We start from the raw sequence: 19,445 nt of genomic DNA on the forward strand, positions 1-19,445 counted from the left end.
GGTTAGAAGATTTTTTATTACTGACTCAGTCATGCTACTTGTTACTGGCCTGTTCAGGATTTCTATTTATTCCTGATTCAAGTTTGGGAGGCCATGTGTTTCCAAAAATTTATCCATTTCCTCTAGATTTTCTAGTTTGTGTGCATAGAAATTTTTGTGTTAGTCTCAGACGATCTTTTGTATTTCTGTGATATCAATTGTAATGTCTCCTTTTTCATTTCTGATTGAGCTTATTTGAATCCTCTCCCTAATTTTCTTGGTTACTCTAGTTAGGGGTCTGTCAATTTTGTTTATCTTTTCAGAGAGTGAACTTTTCATTTCATAGATCCTTTGTATTTTTTTTTGTTTTAATTTCATTTAGTTCTTCTCTGATCTTTGTTATTTCTTTTCTGCTGATAGCTTTTGGTTTGGCTTGTTTCTTTTTCTTTTTGAGGTGTGATGTTGAGTTATTAATTTATGACCTTCTTGTCTTTTTGATGTAAGCATTTAGTGGTATAAATTTCCCTCTTAGCACTGCTTTTGTTGTATCCTAGAGATTTTGGTAGCTTGTGTTGACAGTGTCATTCAATTAGAAATTTTTTTAATTTCCATCTTGATTTTGTCTTTGACACAAAGATCGTTCACCAGCAGGCTCCTCCCAGAAGAGACAGGCAGCTTGAGGAAAGGACTGCTAGCCCTGTTCTCCATCAGGGGAGGTGGTAGCTTTAGTCCTTGTGGAACACAAAAGCACTTGCTGTGGCTTTTTAGAGGGAAAGTAGTGGACCCCAAGCTCTGTGGAATCCTGGGTATGGTAGGTGCCCTGTCAGAGCTTTTTTCTTGCTTCCCTTAACAACTTTTCTTTATCTGTGACCTTTGGGAGCTTATTAAATGCCTTGCAATATCCTTGTTTGGGTTAAATCTGCTTGGTGTTCTGTGACCTTCTTGTACCTGAATATTGATACCTTTCTCTAGGTTTGGAAAGTTCTGTTATTATTTCTTTGAGTAAACTTTTTACCCTAATCTCTCTTTTTATCTCCTCTTTAAGACCAATAACTGTTAGATTTGCCCTTTTGAGGTTATTTTCTAGATCTTGTAGGTGTGCTTCATTCAAAATCATTGAATCTCATAAGAAAAAATAAAGTGCAGGAAAGAAACAGTATGATAGCATTTGTATAAAGTTTTAAAATATGCAAACCAAAAGGTATGTTTTATTGGATAGTTTAGAGTACAAGGATATGGACATGCTGGATAATGATAAGCACCAAATTAAGGATGGTAGCTACCTCTGAGATGAGAGAGAGAGAGAGAGAGAGAGAGAGAGAAATAGATAAGGAGAAATGGATCAGTATTGGTACTTGGGGATTCATGATATTACTCTCTATACATTTTTATATGTCAGAAACATTTCACACTGTAAAGCATTCTGTTCACTTTAATTCAGTACTGGGAAAGTAAAATATAATGTCTTGTCCCCTGATGATTAAAATGTAGTGAAAGTCTTCATCAAACTTACCTTCCATATATCCATGTGGGAATTTATTTTTTTAGTTATCTTACATGTTGCCTAAAAATAATATTCAAGCACTCTTTTCCACAGTTTTTATAAATATCTTACAAATTACTATGAACTAACATACTAGCACAGCAGAAAAATACCCTAAACAAAACCTTCATGGACTTATTTGTGAATGTGTTGTAGGAGAAATATTTGCACTTAAGAAATGTTATGTTTTATTTTATAACATAAAATACCTGTTGCCATGTAAGAACATCTTATAAGGCCTTATTTCTCAATATTTCTACTTCATGAACATTCTGCTTAAATAACCTTTATAATGTAGTTTTTAGTGTACATTTAGTGCTCAATCATAGAAACAATTGAGTAGCAATGGACTGCAAAAATTATGAGTTATTAGTCAAATAATCACATTGTGTCCAATCGTATGTTGGTAAATGTTAAGCAACGGGGTCTCCTAAAAAAACTATTCACAATTGCAAAGATGTGGAAACAACCCAAGTGCCCATCAATACATGAATGGATTCATAAAATGTGGTATATGTATACCATGGAGTTTTACGCAGCTATAAGAAATAATGGTGATATAGAATCTCTTATGTTCTCCTGGAGAGAGTTGGAACCCATTCTACTAAGTGAAGTATCCCAAGAATGGAAAAATAAGTTCCACCATCAAATTGGTTTCACTGATCATCACCTAAGAGCACATTCGGGAATAACACCAATTGGGTGTCGGGCAGATGTGAGGGGTGGGGGAGGGGATGGGTGTATACCTACATGATGAGGGTGATGCACACTGTCTGGGGAATAGACACGCTTGAAGCTCTGACTGGAGGGGGGCGGGGGGGAGGCAGGGGCAATATACGTAACCTAAACTTTTGTACCCCTATAATATGCTGAAATTAAAAAAAAATCCCAAATCCTTATTTGTAGCATTTGCTTATTTCTATGGTGTAAATATCCCTACCATAGTGGATTTTAAGCTACTGACATGAAGTCATTGAACTGGGAGTTGGAAAAGATGTGCAAAATTGATTTTAAAAAGATTTAATTGGGAGGCTGGTAGACTGGTGTAGCTCTAGCCCTTTAAGTACCTGCATATGCAAACTAAAGCCCAATGTAAACAGTAAAAGGAAACTAGAGACTTTATCAGTCAGAAACTGCCAACTCACCTCTAATGAGGGTCTTTCCACTCTAACCAATCAAATATATTTTCTTTGACTTCCTTCTCCATCATCCTATAAAAGCTCACTGCCCCAGCTACTACAGTGGTGCTCTCTGAGCCTCTCCTGGCTCTGAGTGCTGCCCTATTTTTGAATTGTTCTTTGGTCAAATAAACTCTTTTAAATTTATTTTGTCTAAACTTTTCCTTTTAACATTGGCTTTTGTGGGTTAGCACCTGCGAGTCCCAGCATACGTTTGATTATGTCTTTTTTTTTTTTTTTTTTTTTTTTTTGAGACAGAGTCTCACTCTGTTGCCCAGGCTAGAGTGAGTGCCATGGTGTCAGCCTAGCTCACAGCAACCTCAAATTCCTGAGCTCAAGCGATCCTCCTGTCTCAGCCTCCCGAGTAGCTGGGACTACAGGCATGAGCCACCATGCCCGGCTAATTTTTTCTATATATATTTTTAGCTGTCCATATAATTTCTTTCTATTTTTAGTAGAGATGGGGTCTTGCTCTTGCTCAGGCTGGTCTCGAACTCCTGAGCTCAAACGATCCGCCCACCTCGGCCTCCCAGAGTGCTAGGATTACAGGCGTGAGCCACCACGCCCGGCCTGATTATGTCTTATGAAACAGATGCAGCACTAGGTATATAGTGAGTGTTTAGTAATATTCTTTATTAGAACGTGCTAAGATTTCTGAATTATAACAATCCTACCATTAATAATGTGTAGTGCCTTTTTAGAATATCTTTTATTCATATTTACATTTTCTAAGCTAAGGAAGCAGAGATTCTAAGCTTAAGATCATCTACAACTAGAAACAGTGTATGGTAGATAGCATGGACAACAAAAAATATGGGAGGCATATTGGGTGAAATGAAATCCCTGTGGCCAAGAACAGCAGTTTGATTCAGATATTAAACTTCGTTACAAGGTCATTGGTTGAATAATAACTCTAGGGAGAAAGAAATCTAAATGAAAGCTAAGAGCTGAATCTATTAAAAATAAAGTATAACAACAAAATAGCTACCTAAATTAGGATAGAAAGCAAAAGAGACATGAGAGGTAAATATAGCTTCTGGAGATCACAAACACAAAAGCAATAAATGTTAAAAGGAGAGAAAAAGGCCAGGGCTATAACCATAGTCTTTTAGGCTAATCTTTTTTACATTTCCTAGAAATTAGTGATAACTTCTTTTTATATTGTAGGAAGACAGTAAATGTAGGAGGCCTTTTTTGTATTTGTCTCCCTTTGTGTGGCAAATCCCCTTATGTGTTCAAGATAAATATCTTATTCCCACCTTAAATGACTGGGAGTTTTTCACAGTGTTGTGGTTAATAATAGCCTTTTTTCTTCCATTTCATTCACACATTGTTATATTCTTAATTTGGGTTTTTACTCTTAGAGCTGGGTTTTAATTTCATGAAATGCCTGCTTACTTTTATAAAATAGTTCAAGAGGAAAATAGGCTTTTATATATAGATCTTCCTGAAAGCACATAATATGTAAGTTGTGAGACCTCTTTATCTTTATGAGGTCAGCACTTAAGCCTCCTGTAGTTATTGATGTAGAGAAGCTATATACCACAGCATTTCTATAAGTTCAAGAGTGACAGCATCAGAGAGATTTATTATGTTGGCAAGTTTCTATAGATAGGAATCTCATATTTAACATCGCAATGAAACAACCATTTGAATGAAAGTCGCTGGAATCAGGAATATCCCTGTATCTATTTCCAGCCTTCTCTTAACCAAGAGAAGCATAGCTCTCCTACTAGAGTGAAATGATCTGGCCAAGAGTTTGAAATACTTCTGTCATATTCTGTGAGGGTGTAGAGAAAATGTCACGGCCCTGTTCCAGAAGCCTTTCCCTCTTTGTCTATATATAAGCAACAGCCTGCCTGCTGTTCTTCCCTTTTGATACACTTACCCATATTAGAAATTGAGATTAACTCAGAAATCTCGAGGCAGTCCATAGTCCAGAGAACAGGTTGAAAAAGATCTGCCTTGAAACTACTATAGGAGAAAATAAGTAGAGTGATCTTTGGACCTGGATTGGTTGAAAAGAGCAGGGATCCCATGGTCCTTTGCCCTCTGCGGCTCCTGTAACATCCTCCATGGCTTGCAAAACATGTTGATGCTTGTGGCTTTAACCCTGAGATTTCTAAATGGCATAAGCCTCAGATTAAAAACGAGCTCTGATTCTTGATTGTTTTACTCAGACAGGTCTGCCAGCAGCTGTAGTCTGTTTCCTAGTCATCCCACAGCTGCACTGTATTGTTAGAATCCCAGCTTCAGTGGGCTTTTGAAGGCTTCCTTCAACCGTCAAACAACAGCTTCTGGAGCATATCTTCCCCAGCACAGTTGCAATGAATAAAGTTGAAATGTTGCTGGAATAATGATGTGCCAGATGATACTGAGGAATGTGCTCTAGAAGTCAAATGTTACATCTGGAAGGCCCAGTGCTCACAGCTGGGCTAAATGCCAGACACCAGCACCACACATTCATTGTGCATGTATTTACTGAGTACCTGCTATGAGCCAGGGGTTGCAGCTCTGGTTTTTTAACTGCGACTCTGCCTTCCAGGCTACCTGTTGGGCTTTTTGATTTTGTCACCTGTTTGTCAATTAGAACATCACAAGTAAGAATTCCAGAATTTCAGTCCCAGGTTTGCTGAAAGAATTTCCACCAATGTAGTTTAGGCCCCAGCTGCCCTAAAAATATAGACGGTAGAATTAATGTATTCCAGTTGAAAGCACCGTGCTTTCATGATGCAGGGTGGGAGACTTGAGTTCTAGTCCTGGCTCTGTTATTGTGTTACTTTGGGCCTGGATTTATCTTGGCCTCAGTCTTCTCATCTGTTAAATGGATTGAGGTGATTGGATGGCGTTTAAGGTCCCTCCAGCTCTGACATTCTTAGATTGGACTGGAAACATTGAAAAGTTGTTTAGAAATAATAATTATGTAATTTTGTGAACTGATCTGTTATGGTTCAGGACAGCAGGGGAGAAAACCCTTTCTTTCTCCCTTGGCAGAGAAAATTCGACAGTACTTTGTTCCTGTCCCCATAAAGCAACTAATATTCAAAAGAATCAGAAACAATTAAACAGCAAGTTAAAATGACTACACTATAGTAACACACTTTCCTTCACTCAGCAAGAGTTCTATTTTCATCTGTCACTTCCAATATTACAGCAGCATGTTTCAACCCATTTAGGCTAAGTAGCTACAGTGATTTTGAAAGCATTAATAATTCTTATATGGTAACTGCAAATGCTTTAAGTAGAATCCAGCCAATGCATGGCTCTGAAGTCACTGGCTCGTAGGTGAATTTAAAGGCCCCACACGTTTAGTTGTGGCAACATGCCGCAGGTGGCTCATGATGAATTCAGTCATTTTCGAGCCTATGGGAAAAAGATCTGTGGCTCAGAGATTTATGGGCCCAGAATCTCCTCCCACTGCCACAGGGAAGACCAATCACAGAAGGTGTGAGGCCAGTTCCCCAGTGCTGCCTTTGTAAGGGGTGGTCTCTATGGCAACAAAGCCAGAGCATCTCACTTTTACCAACTGCAGAGCTCTGGGGCTACAGACCTTTAGTTATTCAAATTTGAAGTAACATGTTTTATCATGCATTGGCATCCTCCTTAAACCTAAGGCAGACGATTATAGTATCTCTTCTCTTTTTCCTTCCTTCATCCAACCAATAGTAGAACTAATTTCTTTCATTTGTTCATGAGACGTAAACTCTAGGCATTATATTTATTTAAGTATAGTCTTCTTTCATGATACTCAATGCAAGACTAATTACTTCTCTGGGATAAACTTGGATTCAGATTCAGCAAACATTTATTGAGCAACTACTGTGTGGTAGTGTAGTAGGCAGTGGCAAAGCAATTTACCTACATTATTTAATTTCCCCAAAATAGAAATGTGAATTCAAATTTAATGAACATTATTGGTATTTGGCACACAGTAATCACTCCTTGGACATTTGTTGAATAAAGGAATAAAAAACCCATGAAATTACAGACTATGAAAATCACAAACGTCTTTGGAGAGCATCTTATCAAACTCCTTCATTATACAAATGGAGAAAGCACATTCCCAAATGGAGAGTGACTTATCCAAGGCCACACTCACAGCTAGTTAGACCCAGTTTTGTCCCAGGTGGACCCAGACCACTTTCCTCTTCAAGACACAACCCACACTGCCTCACAGGAAAGCCAGATGGTAACAGAGCATCAAATCTCTGCTTTTGTATATTGAATTTGAGTACATTCTTCTGAGTGTTTTGCTAAGCTTAGTGTTTGGAATACCTCTCTGAATGATTTAACAAGAAACACTTTGAGAAATTTAAAAATACATTTATTGATACTTATGTTTGAAAGACTAAAGTAAAAAAATTATTAACTAGAAGAACTTTAAGGAAATCAGCAAGAGTGAGGGCTGGCTGGGGGTTAGAAGGGGGTAGGGGAAAGCACAGCTTGGTGGGGTCGAAGTGGTCCAAAATATGATTTTGTCAGTAGTTCCATGCACCATCAAATGCAGGGTGACTGATTCACATCGCCCAAATTCACAAAAAGCCAAAACATGAACCAGGACACCAGTTTATTAATTCAAGGAGGGAGACAAAAGTTGGTTGGTCAGCAACCCTCTAGAAAATTCAAGATAGAAGGATTAATTATAATCAAAAAGTTCCTTGTTGAGCATGAAACCAGAAAACGGAGATTTACGTTGGCTGATCAGAATGACTCATGTCCTTGAGTTGACTGCACCCTTCTCCTGCAGAGGTATGCTGGTCAAGGAGACATCATGCTCATGGCCTCTGGTCTAGGCAACTTTTTGCTTGGCCCTGGACAATGCTGGAGACACACTGTTGAACTCCTCCTTGAAGATTCTACTAGTTCTAGGTTGCAAACTGACTGTCCTCTTCTTTCTGTTAGCATGAATTTTTTCAGACAGGGGACAATATACCTGGATCAATGTCAGGTTTCTGAATTTAAACACATAGGTTACATTTTATGACATGTGAAATGTCTTCCTAACACACATATATAACTCACTAACTTAACTCTCTGAAACGAACTTCCCCCCGAATTCTTCAGGCACCTTACTTCATTCCCATGTTCTGAAAAGCAAGTCTGAGACCTAACTGAAAGTAAGTCTGGGTTTGATAGACACGTATAACTGTGTGAAACAGTAAAACATCATGCTCCCTTTCCCTCCTTTAATGACTGTGGAGGGAAAAGGGGAGAGAGGAGGTGAAAAAGAGAAAAACTGATTTGGGGATTGGGAGTTGGGAAAAATAAAGGACTCAGGAATAAGAGTACAGGAAAAGAAGTGGTGCTTTTGATGAGTTTTAACCTGTTAGCTGCTCCTGTTTTCTTCCTTTATGAGAGTGGTGCTGGCCTTGTGATGGACTAAGGATCCTGTATACAGAACTAAAAACTATTGATGTTTTGGTGGGAGAGGCAAGGAAGATCCGGAACATGGAATGCTTCGAAAGAGGAGAATCAGGTGAGTTGCCAGAGTGGAGAACCATAGTACCTGATGGGCAAAGTGGAGAACTTAACTTCACAATTTTGTCAAGGGTTGGGTCCATAGGAATGGTCATGATTTCCTACCATATTCTATTTCTGTAGTGATTTCATTTTCTAATCTATTTAATCTAGTAAAATATGAATTCTAGATGAAATTCTCTGCTGTGAAGAGAAAAAGCACTATTTATAGAATGTATATATTCAAATCTAGCAAAAGATGGGAAAGTGATTAGTTAGTAAAAGGCCCTGTCCATTGTCAATCCCAATGAATCAACCTTGGAAATACATTCTTCTTTAAGAGAGCTTTGTTTTTTCCTTAATCCAGTTGGTATACCGAGATACCTTGGTATATATTCCATATTTGCCTTTCATTGCACACTCTTCACCCCAGCTAATAATTCCAGTTAAGAAATTGGTCCCTTCCACTTCAGTAACGTGGGGTCCCCCACTATCTCCTTGACATGAATCTCTACCTCCCTCATGGTAGCCAGCACAGAACATGTTATTATGGATGGTGAACTTTGTGGACCGAAGGCACGTGGCTCGGTCAACAAATGGAACTCTAAGGTACTGAAGAATTGAAGCTGATCTCCCTCTGTTGAAGACTCTTCCCCAGCCACTGACATAGCCAGATCCAAATTTGAGGAAGATGTTTGTGTATTCCCTGTCTGCAATACAAATAGGTGTTACATAGCTGTTTAGCGTTAAGGGTTTATCCAGTTCCAGAAGGGCAATGTCATGGCTGTACTTATTAACAGTTGCATTGTAGCTGTGGTGAAGAATAACTCGAATCACATTTCGCTTTTGCTCTGTAGATTCTGTCTTCTCAATGTCATGTTCACCTATTGAAAATAAGTTTTATTTTCAGTCATGAAAAGTCATTTACATAAAGGAACAGATTTTCCAAGTGTCTACTCAGCATCACTGATCTAACTGGCAGTGCCAAAGATCTCAACTTATATTGTGACGATTTTAGTAAAATGTAATAAGGGCCAGTGTGTATTTTTCAGACCAAAAGCCATTCGGGGCCATCATAGAGATGATTCTGTTCACCTATGCTGTTACAAGTCTTACATTGGTGGTGATGAATCTACTTGTCATGAATTATCCTAGATTTTCCCAATTTCAAGTATTCTGATCCACTTTCTGAGCACAAATTCATCTGGTCGTTAATTCAAATACTGGCTGAAGACCTGCTACAGGTTGTGCCAGGCATCAGAGGTACAAAGGTCAGGGACATGACACTGGTTTTTGAGAAGGCTCAGTCCGGTGAGGAAATGGACACATTAATAAACTAATTGTACCCCACTCAGATGAGTGAGAATATCGATATCTCAAAGAATTATGGGAGCTTGGAGGATGGAGCAAGTTAGGTTTTGGAATTGTAGCCCTTCTATCACTAGCCCAATTTATTCAGCAACACTCCTATTAGATAGTAAAATATGATGTACCAATCATATAGAAGATCTAGTGATGCTGCAGATTATTATAATTTCTGTTTATTTACCTGCAACAACTGTAATGTTAACAGGAGGTACGATACAGTGGGCAGCAGTTACGACCCATTTTTCATTAACGATGGAACCGCCACAGAATGCATCAATTTTACCATTCAAAATGACCTGTGGAAACAAAATTAAGAATCTTACTGTATAATATATTTGATCCAGAAAAAATAAATATGTGTGCTGGTTACAAGAGTGGGCAAAAAGATGGCTTCTAGGTGCTGGCAGAAATGGAATGTTTCTGGAAAGTATTGGCTTTGCAGATGAATTAGTGTATCTGGAGCACCACCAAAAAAGTCATTTCTGTAACTGTCTTGAAGAGAACACACAATGAGAGACAGGGGAGCTCCAGCTGAGGCAAATCTGAGGAACGGCTTCTTTTGGTGATTTGGGGCCCTTGGATTTCTTTTCTAGGCGAGGCAGATTCTCTGGTGGCACAAATTCCTTCATGGAGATATGGCAGGTACATTAGAAAACACACTGACTTGAATCCTCAAGATTAAGAGTTATGATTGAGTCTCCTGTTCCTGGATGAGGAAATCTCTTTGCTACAGGTCACTTGAAAGAGAAAAACTGCTGATTTTTCTCGGAGGTCTTTTCAAACCCTTTCTAAACTGGAATATCATGAAATAAGACCTAAGGCCTCTCCATAAGGGCTGTGCTTATAGTCATCCGGGCAGTGAGGAACAGCAGGACTCATGCACTCCTTCCACTCTCCCTTAGCCATATTCAACTCCCCTCTGCCTGGATAGTAAGTTGTCTTTTTCCTAAAAGAGCTACTTAGCTGTGCTTGAGTTTTGGGCAAAGTGGACATCATTAGATAGGAGGACAATCCATTCCTTTCACTGTATATTCATCGCATAATCACAGCAGACAATGAATATTTTCACTACCTCAATGTCTCGATCAACTTGGAGGATTTCAGTTCCAGTGTAAGCAAGAGCCTTGATCCACGTTTTCGGGAAGGAAGCTGAGAAGTGTGAACACTAGAGGGCACACTCAACATTCAGTAAACCCTTTCCAGCAGCTGACTAGCTCTTCCTGAACGCCTGCTCTTTTACCAAAGCACATGTAGCCCTAGGTATAAAGCCATGCATAAACAAGGGAAAGCAGGGGTCAATCCTATAAAGTGCGCATCAGAGATGGTCCTTGGGGCATGTTTTTTTTTTTGTCTCAAATTCAACTTACTGAACACCTATTATGTTCTAGACACTGAAACACTAGCCTTCTTGGGGAGACCTATGGGGCTGACTCATTTTAGGTCTCTGACTTCCTTGTTTATACTCTGGACCTCCCTTTCTAACTAGCTGTGGCTTTTTATTTTGAAACGTTGTAAAAATATAGAAAAACCCACATAATATAATAAACACCAGTGTGAATACAACTCAGACTTAATAGTCTTCCTAATTTTTTCTAACGTTTATTGAGTGTATTTTGGGCTGATCATTGTAGTAAGTGCTTTACAGACATTCAATACTCACTACCGAATATCCTATGGAGTGATATTAATATATACTTTATAGATGAGCGAACTAAAGTTTAGAGATACACATTAACTCCTCTAAGGTTAGTAAGTGGTGAAGCCAGGATGCAAACCGAAATCTTCCTAACTCTAGAATTTGTGCTCCTAGGTACCCAGCATCTGTTCAAGCATGGTCTCTGGACCAGTTGTAGTAGAATCATCTGGGGTGCCTGTAAAATGCAGATTTGGGAGCTTACCCAGACTTAGATAATCAGAGTGTTTGGTAGGTGGGACTGGGGAAAATGAAGCTCCCCAGAATATTCTTACACAAAATTAAGTTTGAGAACTGTTATATACCTACTGAATCAGAGTTTCCAAGGCTTGGTAAGGTACTCACTCCAGGCAGGACTGGGCTACGTATGTTGTGAAAAATGAAAATATGGGGTCCTTTGTTCAAAAGCCAGGAAAAAAGTGCCATCAAAAATACTAAAATATAAAACTTTTTCTTTTCCTTGGTGGTCTCTCTCACAACCTATCATGTTATTTTTCAAAACAATTGATATTTAATGTTATGCTTCCCTTAGCATGGGGATATTTGCTGAGAGAGCACAGACCCTCAAAGGTGCCTGGGGATGTACCCTGTAATTTAGCACCTATACCCCCTTAGGATCCCTTGCCTGCCAGCCACAGGATGCTGGGCCCCAGCAGTGGAGGGTAAGTCAATCTTTTGCTTGCCACTGACCTACTGCAGCAATCAAGGTGGAGAGGTGATTCCCAAGGGATTGCAACTTCCACGCCAAGATGTGCTCCGTACCTGGAATGGAGGTGGGAAAGAGACTCACCCCCACCATTCACCCTCCAAATGTGCTGCGGCACATTCCTGGTCTGGAGATGCCAGGAGGTCGTGCCCCCTCCTAAGTTAGCATAAGGGCATGTGCACCAGATCCTAACCCTCTGTGTACCTGTGCACAAGCTCCCAACTGGGGGAGGAGGGCAGCAATGGTAGCTGGGTAGGGACCAGGAAGTGGAATATTTCTGGTCACCATGGGATGGCAGAGGTCATTGGGCAGGTGTGGAAGGGAGAGGCAAAGCTGGCTTAGGCACCAGAGGTAAGGGAGTAGGAAGTGGAGAAACCACCCCTGGGAGACGGTGAGAGGTGGGACTGCCAGGATCCGAGGTTCTAAGTCCCTAGCACATGCTCTGTTGTCTCACTGGACTTGAGTTACAGAGCAAAAATGCAAAAGCATTGATCCCCAGATGTGCAACTCTTCTCAGTGCAGAGCCCTGAGCAAGTGCATTGGTGATAAGACCATGTGGCTGGCCCTGATCCCAGGTGATTTTTATCACCAAGAAAAATTTGGACAATACTGTTCTATGCTAGTCCTGATGGTTACAACTGAACACATCTGTTTAAGCAACTGGAATTAAGAATTCACATGTGATGATATCATGCTGCTTCTCCTGTGGCCCACTGTATTGGGGGGCATTGCACATCGCTCAGCTTAGTGAGCTAGTTAGGCCAGATTGAATGATATCCACAGCCCCTGGGCACAGAGACGATGACAGAGCTAGTCTGACTCCTGCCAAGGACTTGATGCCTGGAGCTTCTACTGTTTTCTGGTAGATGGCTGAGAAATATGGTTGTGTTCTTTTAAGTCTGAAGAGCATTTTTGTTTTGCCAATTCCTGATTGGTATTAGAGATTTTACTGAACATCTTTGCCAAGAAAAAGGCCTAAAATATATTTGTATTTAAAGATATTACAAACTATTTGGTTTGGGAATATTTGTCAGGCTACCTCAGGACCACAGATATCTAAATATTAGCTATTTGGGGGATGAACTGTCTGCTTGACCAAGGACAAGTTCTTGCAAGCCATCACTTTGGAGAATGATGGGGAAAATGAGAGAGCATATGTTCTGAGCAAGGCATCTGAGTTCTGATCTGTTGAACATTTTTTATGTTTGTCAAAGTCTAATAGGAGCCTGTTTTCTCTCTTTTAGACACACATATATACAAAGCAACCACATACATATAACATCTACAAAACACACATTCGCACATCTGTATTTATGCTCTGCATTGACAATGCCAGCCCAGAGCAATAGGTGTTGCCCTGTGGGTCCCTTCCCAACCTTTAACTCCAACTTGGCCTTTCCCTGTGATTTCAGGAAAACCTTTATTCTCCCCACTTACCCACCCCAGCTTTACAATAACACTTTTTCTATGTTTGCTTCCTCTCAGACACAAGACAAAACCATTTGTGCATGCTGTACAGTTTGTTATGCCCACAGGTGTGGTTTGCCCAGCCCTTGACCCTAGGTCATTTTGCTGGGCACAGAGGGGATGCTCACTTTGGTTTTTGATGGTTAACTAGTTATTGAAATATGTTTCATTGAATAATCTTTGAGGCTAACAGTCTGACTGTTCTGTCCAAAATAGCTTTGTGGGCCCAGGTAAGATTACGTATGTCATATTCTTATTTCTCCTAATTTGGAATTTTATCATCTGAGCTAGGAATAATAGAGGGTTACCTTTTTTAAGTGCTGATATTTCTATAGTCCTAGAAGCCTCATGTAATATCCCTCCCAAGAAAAAGAAAGTTCTGGTTCATGCATATGGTAACTTGGCATGCTGACTGCCACTAGGATGTGTTCTAATAGAATGTAAAGGATTAGATTGTAGCTAGCTGTGCAGGGCAAGAGCTCAGGTACCTTGTAGCTTCAGGCTAAAGCTGAGGGAAGCCAAGACTGTGGAAAATGCTAAGACATTTTAAAGATTGTTTAGGCCAAGAATAGAAAAAGGAATAGACTGCTTCTTAGGATGTTTTCTGTAGGTTAAAACTGTTAAATATTGGTAAATGCATATAATACAACCTAAGGATAAGGAAAACCACTCAGTTTGCGTTGTATTCCTTTTTTTCAATCTAGTAGAATGATCTTCAAATTATTAAATGTAAAATAAATATGCCTCATACAGAACTGAGGCCCACAGTAAAACCGAAAATAGAAAGACCAGATACTTCATATACAGGGCCAGACAGGTCTTCCAAAGCAGAAAACATGGGAGTTGTTCTTGGGGCCAACAAGATTCTGGGCACAGGCACAGAATGATCAGATGGCAGGGTCATGAGCATGGGACCAAAACCAAATGAAAGCTTTAGAGAGCTGAAACACGGTGCTGCTTCCTCAAATGTCTCCCTTTCGAGCTGTTGATGAAGGTGATCTAGTAATACAGGTGTTGCCATTTCCCTAGTTTCACTAATGTTCACAAGTTTTCATTTCTTCCCTCTGTAGCTGTATGAAATTCAATTCTGGTTTTAGTTTCCCGCTCTGCTGAGGATATACTAACTCTTAAGAAAATCTCCTTTCTGTCCCTGTGTGGCGCGCCTAACCCTCCAGCTTCCTCTTTCTCCTCCTGAAGTGTCCCTGCTTCCTTTCCCCGAGTTCTCAAGGAACTCTTGAGTTCACTGCTGGGCATCTGGAGGGAAACCGAAGGCCATACCTCCTCCGGTTGCCCCCCGCCCCCGCTCGGGTCTCTCAGGCCCTCCGACAACCCTGCGTGGTCAGGGGCTGGGCAGGACCGTCTGCGCCTTTGCCCTTCGGGAGTCGGACCCGGACCCAGGCTGGGACGGGCGGCGCCGCTCCGGAACTGTAGGGGGCTCTTGGGACACAGGGCTGCGGTGGCCCTTGCCTCCAGCCCGGCAAGCTGACGTGGAAGCCCTAGAATGAGGTAAGGAATGAGCGCGACTGCTGACGGGCTAGGTGGAAGGCGAACGTTGCTTCGTAAGGTCTCAAAACTGCACGGGATCCCGGCGGTCCCCTAGCCTGCTCTAATCTCTCACCAGGTCAACGAACGCCCTCCACACCCGCCCTGGATGGGGCTATCCAGCCGCTGCTGTCCCCAGTGACAGAACAGTTCTTCAAGTCAACAATTCCGACAAACATTTGTTCAACCAACATTTGCTCCCGGAGCTGCCCAGCCTGGGTAACCAACCCAGTGGTTGGGGCTTTCTTAATATGGCCGGAATCTGCCTGCCTGCCTGCAACTTTCACCCTTAAGTCCACAAAAGAAAGAAGTCATCTTCCCCTTTTCCCCTGTGGCTCTTGCAAATAGCTCCCCTAAACCTTTTCTTTAACAGACTAAACATTTCCAGTTTGTTCAAACTGTTCTTTCCTCCAGATGAACGTGAACTATGTTCTTTGTGGGATTTCTTCACTCACTGATCGCTTTATCTTCCACCCTTGACAATTTAAAAGATAAAATAATCAATTCTGAATAGAGAGACTTTTATGAAGCATCAGCATTTTGAAACACTCTTTTCTAGGTGAAAATAGTATTGCTAAATACTATTTCATATTTCAGAGCCAGATATATAATATTTTGACTCTGAAACACCAGCTGTGGCTTGCTTTCTCTTGCTTTCTCGGCCACAACACGTTTGTTATGGTCTTGTTTGCAATCAAATCTAGTGTTTCCTCCTTACAGATGAACCATGACTTGGCGGAGCTGGCCCATCCACAGATAAGGAGAGATTCTGGCTTGTTTCATTCCCTGTTTCATTGTCTAAAAGTGACTTTTGCACACTCAATTTGTCTCATGTTTTTGAAAACCAGTAACCTTCGTGAGGAACTGGGTGGAAGTGGTGTGGAGGAAACAATGCAGAAGTATGATAGGGCCTTTCTCAACTATTCTAGAAAGTAGCTCAGCTCCTTGTCTTTGGAAAAGAATAAAACCTAGTGCTTTGTACTTCAAAAAGTCAATTATCTTAGTTCATATGGATGAAATAGGGAATGAATGTGTATGTACATGTGTGCACAAATGTATAGGAGTGATCTTGGACATTCCAAATGATCTTAGATAGTCTGGACAGAAAAAAGACAACACATAGCCACATGTGGCTAGTGGCTACTGTGTTCGATAATGCCGGTATAGAACACTTCCATCACTGCCGAAATTTCTATGGGACAGCAACCATCTAACTTAAAACTCCCTAGTGGCCACAATCATGATTTCATAGCAATTTCAAGGATACTTCACTTCAAAATATTTTCTCCACTGAGATTTGAACTTCTGCCATTAGAGACTGATAGCTTGAAACACTTTGTAATCATCAAACTGGAAACAATTTAAGCCAGGAACAGGTCAATGTCCTCAGGTTTAGCGCCACTGAAATTTTCTGAGACTAGCTGTGTATCTCTCCAGGATTATTCAGAATGCTTGCCATTTTCCAATATAATGGGTGTAAGGTATTAAACATACCTAGGGATGGGGGAATTTGTACAGGCATCATGGACAATGGTATCAAAGGGCGGCAGAACATTGCAATCAAGACTTGATATTTTCCTTTCTTTTACCTTTGCTTCTTTTTTCAAAAACAATATTTGTTGGACCTGATCTTATAGCCAATAAAATACAATTCTATGTCCCTTTATACCCCACTCTGTCCCTAATTAAGTGCACCCTAGCAGGGCTGCTTCCATCACCCACCATAACCCCTTCCTTCACTCATCCACATCTTTACTCTTCTTTACAACTCTTTGTAAGATTGACTCTCTCCACCGACCTTTCCTTGAACAATCTCTCTTGGGTACAACTACTCTAATTATGCTCTCAATCTACTTAATATTCCATGTATCGAATCCATCTAATTTGGTCATTTGTGTTCTCATGCATTTTCATTATGTATCCAACTTCCACTGATAAGATGGTTACAACAAAAGATCCTACTTTATGACAATTATCTTCCTTGGGTTTGTGGGACATAGAGTAAGTTCTTGGAGTAGAGGAGCCAGGAACCCAGGAGTGTATTATTAGCTAAAAAGATGACTTATCTTTTAAAACATCCTAGGATTTAAAACAATTTCAGGATATATGCATTTTGGATTTAGCATTGTCCCCCTGTCATCCCACAAATGAAATGGCAAATACACCTAAATGAGAGGTAAAAAGGGGAGGGGGTACAAAGTCTCAATTTAGTCACACAATCTCTCTTTCCCACCCACCCCCTTTAATCCAGATGTTTCCAATGTTTTAACAATGCAGTTCTTCCCTAAAAAAATTTTTTAGTAACTCTAGCCGACATTTTATTTTCTTTTTGAACAGAATAGACTATTAGATTATAGTTGCAGTTGTTCTGTGAGGAAGAAGATAATAAATGATGCACATCATTTCGAATCTTTTCATGTCCTTCTCACTGCACACTTATATTTACTTATATTTCATTGCTATGAAATCATGATTGTGGCCACTAGGGAGTTTTAAGTTAGATGGTTGCTGTCCAATAGAAATTTCTGCAGTGAAGGAAATGTTCTATACCTGCATTGTCCAATACAGCAGCCGCTAGCCACATGTGGTTGCTATGTACTTGAAATGTGGCAGATGCAATTGAAGAATTGAATTTTTAATTTAATTGTGTTAATTTAAATTTATATAGGTACATGTGGCTAGTGGTTACCTATTGGACAGCACAACTTCATATAAGGACTAGCCTTGGTTCCTTGTCTTGAGGGGTGGGGAATTCCTATTCCTTCTCACAGATGGAATCAGGCTATAGGTATAGGCTCAATTACAACCCAGATTTTGCTACAAATGTAGCTCTTGGTCGTTAAATCAAAACTGTGCATAGGTAATTCTGCATATGTGGGTTATTTGCAAACCACACTTAGAGGACTAGGTACCATGAGTCCATTATTTGATGTTTTAGACCCTGGCTTCTGTAACAAGTTTATTTCCTTTGGATCAGTGGTTTTCAAACTGTAGTTTGCATTGGAATCACCTGCAGGGCTTGTTTGCAGACAGCTGGGGTCCACCCAGAGATTCTGATTCATTAGGTCTGGGGTGGAGCATGAGAACTTGCAGTCCTAATAAGTACCCAGGTGATTCTGATGCTGCCACACGTTGAGAACCACAGCTGTGGAACAAGCCCCTATCTGATATCCTGGTTCAAGGAACTTAGTTCTTGCCGTAAGCCTTCTTAGACGAGTCCTTTTCTTTTCTCCCTTCAAAATAATCCAGTTTCTCTGAGCCTAGAGACTTTCCAGCTCTCATCAGTTTTTCCAAGGTCTGAAGCTGAAATAGTACCCTGAACTCCAGTAGCTGTGACCCTTCTTTCAGACCTCCATATTGCTGACCAGTTGCTTGACTGGAATCCTCCTATGCTATTTCCTTGATGGCAAACCCTTTTTGACCACATATGGTAGCTGGTTTTGGACTTCTCTTTCACCAGTTGCTCACCTCTGGGGGTTTTCTCATATTGCTAAGTGCTGAAACTTGCCCAAATACTTCTCTCTCCGATAGGTCTGTTTAGTGTCCTAGTCTCAGTCTCCCACCTGGCCTGCCCTTGCCAGCTGAGCTCCATTTTTGACACACCATCAATATAAAGTACCTGCCAAGGGAATTGACCTGGTTTGGCGTTTTCTCCACCAACAACCCGAGTGAAGTCTTGAGGTGAGTGGGTGCTTTCAGTGACATTATCCAGAATTGTTTCAACTTCAGTGGAATTTTCATAGTCCATATTGGAAAAAATAGTCTCGGCACGGGTGAGCGTCGAAGTGTGTGAAACAGAAACTCTTCCACATGGAAATGGCACTAGAAAAATAGAAAAAAAATTAGTATTCCGATATTTCTCATTGGAAAATGGGACATGTATTACAAAAATTGAAAATGTGGCCCATCCTTGTCACTTCTGAGAAGCAGGCCCATCAATATTTTTAAGAGATCTAATCAGCGAATATAGTCTCAAACTAAAAGGTTGATTGCATTATTTTTGTGGAAAGTTTTCAAACCTTTCATGAAAAGAACATTTGGCTCCGGAATTCATCATCTTTACGGAAATAGAATAGGTGTTCCGGAATCAAATTTGGTAAGCCTTTTATAGCATCTAATGACTTTCTCTTTAGTTTCTTTACTAAAAAGTCTTACTCCCAATTGCCATCGCTGAATGGAAGTCTGATGATTGGTACCTTGTAACTTTAGAATTAGGTAAATGGGACTTCTGCTGTTTATCATTAACAGGGGTTCCTTTGTAGACTAGAATTCTAGATTCCAAGGTGGATTTTAAGTATTTGTTGGGAGAGATGATTGTGATTCGATTACCTGGCTGTCAAATATTAACCAAATAGATCACTAATATGATTATCAGAGCCATATTCACCAGAACCTGGCCACCTTTTCTCCTTGGGCTGGTTTATAAATCATCTACTGATATACTGGGGACTAGCAGAAAGGAAATTTGTAGTCAAACAAAGTCACTTCACATTTCGTTTTCATTTCTCACTT

The 19,445-nt window shown here is 40.4% G+C and overlaps 1 protein-coding gene across 2 annotated transcripts in view; it reads right to left on the bottom strand.

Annotated features, from left to right (window-relative positions):
- Nucleotides 1–7,188: 7,188 nt before the first annotated feature.
- Nucleotides 7,189–19,445, bottom strand: part of F9 (coagulation factor IX) — a 31,197-nt gene continuing 18,940 nt past the window's right edge. For both annotated transcript variants that reach the window (XM_069464083.1, XM_069464082.1), the window contains 3 exons: nucleotides 18,553–18,755; nucleotides 9,707–9,821; nucleotides 7,189–9,041 (listed from right to left, as the gene is read on the bottom strand). In XM_069464083.1, coding sequence (XP_069320184.1) covers nucleotides 8,494–9,041; nucleotides 9,707–9,821; nucleotides 18,553–18,755 — 866 coding nt within the window. In that variant the 3' untranslated portion in view covers nucleotides 7,189–8,493. The remainder of the gene's footprint in view (nucleotides 9,042–9,706; nucleotides 9,822–18,552; nucleotides 18,756–19,445) is intronic.

The sequence above is a fragment of the Eulemur rufifrons genome, chromosome 30, assembly GCF_041146395.1.
Source record: "Eulemur rufifrons isolate Redbay chromosome 30, OSU_ERuf_1, whole genome shotgun sequence".
In the NCBI taxonomy this organism is placed as follows: Eukaryota; Metazoa; Chordata; class Mammalia; order Primates; family Lemuridae; genus Eulemur; species Eulemur rufifrons.